Source organism: Peromyscus leucopus, chromosome 4 (assembly GCF_004664715.2).
Source record: "Peromyscus leucopus breed LL Stock chromosome 4, UCI_PerLeu_2.1, whole genome shotgun sequence".
Lineage (NCBI taxonomy): Eukaryota > Metazoa > Chordata > Mammalia > Rodentia > Cricetidae > Peromyscus > Peromyscus leucopus.
In genome coordinates, this window is record NC_051066.1 from 62,267,883 (window position 1) to 62,274,084 (window position 6,202).

General features: G+C 37.7%; 1 protein-coding gene across 1 annotated transcript; it reads right to left on the bottom strand.

Annotated features, from left to right (window-relative positions):
* Nucleotides 1-4,974: 4,974 nt before the first annotated feature.
* LOC114710108 (olfactory receptor 1044) lies at nucleotides 4,975-5,919 on the bottom strand. The gene has a single exon (XM_028894192.1). The coding sequence runs from the start codon at nucleotides 5,917-5,919 to the stop codon at nucleotides 4,975-4,977; it is 945 nt and encodes a 314-aa protein (XP_028750025.1).
* Nucleotides 5,920-6,202: the final 283 nt, after the last annotated feature.

The window sequence follows — 6,202 nt, forward strand, 5'->3', positions numbered from 1 at the left end:
ATTTTACCATTAAATAGAAAGTAAAATATATGAATGACAAGTGTAGTTTAATAATCCCAGCATACCGGGCAGTGGTGGTGCACGACTTTAATCCTAGCACTCGGGAGGCAGAGCTGTGCAGATCTCTGTGAGTTCGAGGACAGTCTGGGCTACCAAACGAGTTTCAGGAAAGGCGCAAAGCTACAAAGAGAAACACTGTCTCAGAAAAACAAACATAAAGAAATGAATGAATGAATAAATAAAAATAAATAAATAAATAAATAAAACAATCCCAGCATATTCATACATGTCATCCTTTGAAATTTCTCTTGATCTGGGCATATAGAACATATTGATTAACCTTTAAAATTTATGGCACCTGATTTTGGTGATGACTTACATCTCATTCTTCTATGCACTTCTTACCACCTGTTGAGTAACTCAAAAGAATACCTGATTCAGTTTGGATCCAGAATAATGATTAAACATACAAATTAATAAGGAAAGGCTCCAAATCCAGTACTTCTAGTTGGGTCGACGCCTCCACAGACAGAGCCTGCATCTCACAGAATGCCTACAAATCTTGAGATGTAGAAGATGCAAGTTCATATGAAGGTTTGTTACAACCCTGAAGGGAATTGCAGTTGATGTAATTATGATTTGGGAGGAAAGTGGTAATTTTTTCAATAGACAATAATTTGTCTTCTGAGAGTATAGTTTCTGGCTAGGTATTAGGCCCTTGGAGAGACTGAAAACTTAGCACATGATACCTTGTTCTTCATGATACTTAAGCTGTCCATTGCAAAGTGGGTATTTTCTGACTCAAGGAGGACGCCCTGACACACACTACCACTCAGTGACACTGGGTTTGGATTTGTCCTGAAAGCATGATGATATGACTCAAATGTTCAGTTTCTATTGTGTAAGTTTTCTTCATATGGAGACAAAATTAAAAAAAAAATACTTCAGCGTAATAGGAAGATATGTTCACACATCATGTATGTGCTGCCAAGAGACGATGGCAGTATTCATTTTAGAAAGAGGAAATTAATGTTCAGTATTGTAAAAGTGAGATATCTCTCTCTGTCTTTATCTCGAGGCAAGTGGTGAACAGGTTTGCTTGCAGCCCATTCTAAAAGACACGTGTTGCATCAGCTCAGAATCTTTGGCTATGACTTCACTGTTTGTGAGGAAAGCAAATTTGTTTGCATGCTCCTGGGACTTTCAATCCAATGGAAATGGAGTGAGTTCAGAGCTCATAATGACAAATATTAGTAACTAATTTATTGTCTACAGGACCCCTATGTTTCCTGTCATAGTTCATGAAACTGCACTAGACTAATTTTTTAAAAAATTATATACAAGTTATAACTTTATAGTTTTCAAAATTATTTTCTCTTTTTGATTATAGAAGAATGCTGATAGAGACATGGCACTCTTTCACAAAGCCATATTACATTCTGTTATGCTATCATTCCATGCCTTAATAAGAAATGGCTGATTCACCTGGGTATGATAATTCTTGCTACTGGCTACATGGTCTTTATTGTTTCAAATATTATGAGTACATTTTCTTAAAATATGATGTCCTTCCATAGGGATTCTATCCTTGAATTATATTTTTTAAAAGATAGAATGGGAATTATATAGCACATACTAAGAGTCATATTAAAATATTTTACCTAAAGAGTTACTTTGTAAAGTCTACTCAAAACACTTATGACAATAGAAAGAGCTATCTGCCATGGACTGGCCCACTGAGAGTACCACGACCGTAGGAGAATCAGGGCTTGGGTAGTCAGGAAGGCAAGGATTCGGTGAATGACAGACAGACAACACACTCAAAAGTGGTTTGCATCTGCTGAAATTTTACTTCTGCAAATCAGTAGTTTATATACAGAAAAGAAAACTATCAAGTCATATAGGGAACAACAAGAGCTTGGCAATAATTCAATTACATCATCTTTAAAAAACATCAAGCACACAGTTACTAATCGGCGCTAGACATATCCCTTCACTCACAAGAACTTTATGACCCAAAGAGCAGCCTGTGTTTTTTAAACTTAGTACAGTTCCTAGACTTGTATAGGCTTCTTGCAGCTGTGTCCTTCATCTTTATCTCAGCTGCTCACTAGTTTATTATTCATTTTTACTTTTCTGGTTCTCATGACCCATTTAGCCAATTTTGATGCTGCAGATCCTCCCTAAGTCTTTCTTCAGTTCTTTACCATATATCTCTTCTAATATAAAATCTTTTTACCTGCTGGAATATGGACACTTGTACTTTTACACCTGTAAGGGGAAGGGGCTCTGCTGTAGTCCTTAAGTTTTCCATGTTGAACTTCCTCAACAGAGGGGCCGACCATCTGCCTCCTATGAGATAATGTTTTCTGCCATAAATCACTTTAGTTGGGATTCCTAAAGGATTCCTAGTGGGTGAGTGTTTATTCCCTAGAAGTGCCTGAACTATATTATGTTATACTTTCTATTATCTAGCAGCTTGAGGCTTGAGGTCTTTAAGGAATAGTTCATTCTGCTATATCTAAATAAGGTCCATGTCCAGCTTCCCCTTTATTTCATAGTTCACAACCCAAGCATTCATTAATTTTGGCTGTGTTTTATAGATTAATTAGAACATTATCAGAAAAGCAGTTATACAGAACCCATAGCCCAGAGAGCTCATGATCTGTGAAGCACGTCTCCTTCGAGAAGGAGGCATAACATAGGCACTCTGCCAGGGACCCCCAGGGAGCTTAGTCACATGGGACACGTATCTCCCGTCCGCTATTATTGACATAATTGTTCATGTCACACGGACGACACTGGAGTTGGTGTGGCAGCTAACCAATCCTTGACATGAATGGAATTGGAATGTCATAGTACTGTCATCAATAACCACAGTTTGTTAAATTCATGAAGACAAGACAGTTTTAGAGTTTCATATTTTTTTCAAGAAATTTAAAAAAAGAGGAAAAATTTACAGTGTTTCTTTTCACATGGAATATTACTAGTGTAGAGTAAAAGTACTGAAGTAGGAGAAATAGTTGAGCATTTCTGTGAGTTCTACCTCTGTCTATATAAACATTAATAGTCACAGAGTAAAGAATAGCAGGGTACAAGTGATCTGATCAGGGAAAGGAGCTGTATACAGAATATGGTGGAAGTAGAATAAAGGAAATTTAAGTGATCAGATAGGGGAAATGAGAAAAAGCAGACTTTTTTGGGATAGTGCTGGAGTTAAATATATAAAAAGGGGGTAGGCAGGCAAAATAACAAAAGGATGTCTGAAGAAGTGACAGGAATCATAACATTAACTATTTAACTAAAAAATTATACATGTTATTCTGTATACACACATGTGCACACATGCACACACACACACACACATATTTTTAAGAAAATTTTCTCAACTGGGCTAAAAGTGCTCTGTAGCTGGAGTTATCTTCAGTCCAGTGTGGGCCCGCAGCCATTCAGACCCAAATAAACACACAGATGCTTATATTATTTAAACTGTTTGGCCTAATGGCTCAGGCTTCTTGCTATCTAGTTATTATATCTTAAATTAATCCATTTCTATTAATCTATAAGTTGCCATATGGCTTATGGTTTACTGATACTTTATATCTTACTTCTCATGGCGGCAGTGGTTGGTAGTGGCTCCTAACTCAGCTCTCCTCTTCCCAGAATTCTCCTCTCTTTTTGTCCTCCATATACTTCCTGCCTGGCTACTGGCCAAACAGCACTTTATTTATTAACCAGAGCAACATATTCACATCATACAGATATCCACTGCAGTGCTCCCTCCAAGAACCAAAGATCACTCAATGGTACACAAGAGAAGTCTCCTTTCAATTATTGGCTAGGGCTGTCCAATGGACTCCTGAAACATACAGCCTGTTGCTATTGCCCTTGGTTTCCCCCAACAGGTAAAAAAATAAGTCTCTATTGCTGGTGACACTATGCACTTCATAAACAGAACCCTAAAACCCATGAGGTGGAACTGACATGAATGCCTCCCTCTGAGGACTAGCTTTCATAGTACCAGAAAGTACAATGCAACATTCCAAAGAAGGAAAGTAACCAACAGTTCCATGCAATTATGATGCCTATGAACTACACCAGCCTGACATGATAACCTTAAGGGTGCAGTAGTGGATTCTGGTCCCAATAAATACTTCTACAAAACACTCTTGCACCCAAGCCTCAGGAAACACTGGGAAAGATGGGAAGAGTGTGCAAAAAGATTGTAAGAACCAGAGAATCCAAAGAGTTTGCCATGAGAGTGTATCTTCAAGTAATATCAGAAACTACACCCATGGAATCTCACCAATATTACTGCCTCAACAGGAGCTGAACAAGGATGATACTAACCAACATTCCAAACTGGATGGAGAAAAGTCCATGAGGTTTTAACTTTACAGAAAGATCTGTAGGTAACTAAGGAAAGCTGAGAGGAGAAGAGGTGGTCTTTTCTAGGGAATAGTACACTATCAGTTGTCCAGGGCTATACAGTCATCCCTGAAAAACATGCAGGCAAAAATATGGCTATACACACACACACACACACACACACACACCAATTAGTGTAAAAAGAGTCCATGAATTTGAAGGAGAACTTGGAAGGGTATATGGAAATGTTTGAAGGAATGGGAAGGAAGAAATACAGTAATTATATTATAATCTTAAAACTAAAATTAAAAAATAAAAATAAAAGATTGCCATTTTAAATATTTTTTTTCACTTGGAAAAGGAAAATTAGATATAAATTCTTATCACCAAAATAATTTTTGTTGTATATTTTCATTTCATAAATGAAAGAATGGGTTTCAAATTATTGCAAATATATATATTCTACACTGAAAATTTCTCTATATAGGAAAGACATTTTCCTTACATACATACAATATATTAATAAGTAGACATGTTAATAGCATTTTATTGGAAAAAGATGGAACACATAGTCTATTATTATTTATTCAAGTAATTTTCTTAATTTCATGACAGAAATGTTTGGTTCCTACTGATAATTAATTTCTTCAGAGCATCCTTCACTTCCTTGTTCCTTAAGCTGTAGATCAAGGGGTTCAACATAGGGATGATCACTGTATAGAAAACAGAGGCCATTTTGTCTGTGTCTAGAGAGTGGTTAGAACTGGGCTGCAAGTACATAAAGATGAGAGTTCCGTAGAAAATGGTCACTGCCAGCATGTGGGAACCACACGTGGAGAAAGCCTTGCGTCTTCCCTCAGCTGAGCGCATCCTCAGGATGGCAGAAATAATGAATGTATAGGAAATAAAAACAATGAGAAGAGAGGATATGAACATGATGCCAGCACAGGCAAAGATCCATAGCTGTTTGGAGCGAGTATCTGAGCAAGTTAGCCTGAGGAGGGGCATGTCATCACAGTAGAAGTGATTGATGATATTGGAGTGACAATAGCAGAGGCGGAAGGTGAGGATGGCGTGAAACAGTGCTACCAGGAAGCTGTAGCAATAAGGGGCAGCTACAAGCTGAAGGCAAATTCCTGGGGACATTAGGACCATGTAGAGTAGAGGGTTACAAATGGCCACATACCTGTCATAGGCCATGGAAGCCAGTAGCAGACACTCAGCTGTCATGAAGGCTAGGAAACAGCCTAACTGAGCAGCACATGCACTGAAGGATATCACATTTTTTTGGTACAAGAAATTCCCAAGCATCTTGGGTGTAATGACAGAAGAGTAGCAGAAGTCAACAAAAGCCAAGTTGCTGAGGAAGAAGTACATGGGTGTGTTGAGCCTTGCATCTGTTCTAATGACCAGAATCAAACCCAGGTTGCCAACTGTTGTGAAAAGATAGATGGATAAAAACACAACAAAAAGGGGCATCTTCAACTCCTGGCGATCTGTGAGGCCCACAAGAATGAATTCTCTCACCTGGGTGCAGTTTGCCGGAGCCATGACTCTTCATGAAATCGATGTGCAAATTAATAGAAAAGAATGAAACCAACATTGGGACAAGAATATTTTATCTTAATGTAGTAAAACACAATTACATTGTTAACATGAGAATTATAGTTCAATTATAAAATGATTAACCCTTTTAGAATCAAAGCAAGAGATGATAATGAGGAGGTATTTTCTTGGAGACATTTCTCTCACTCTAAACTGAGAGCAGGTTAGGAACCATTCCATTGGTTCAGGCTTTTCCTGAGGTTGCTACTTATTATTTACAACTCAACAT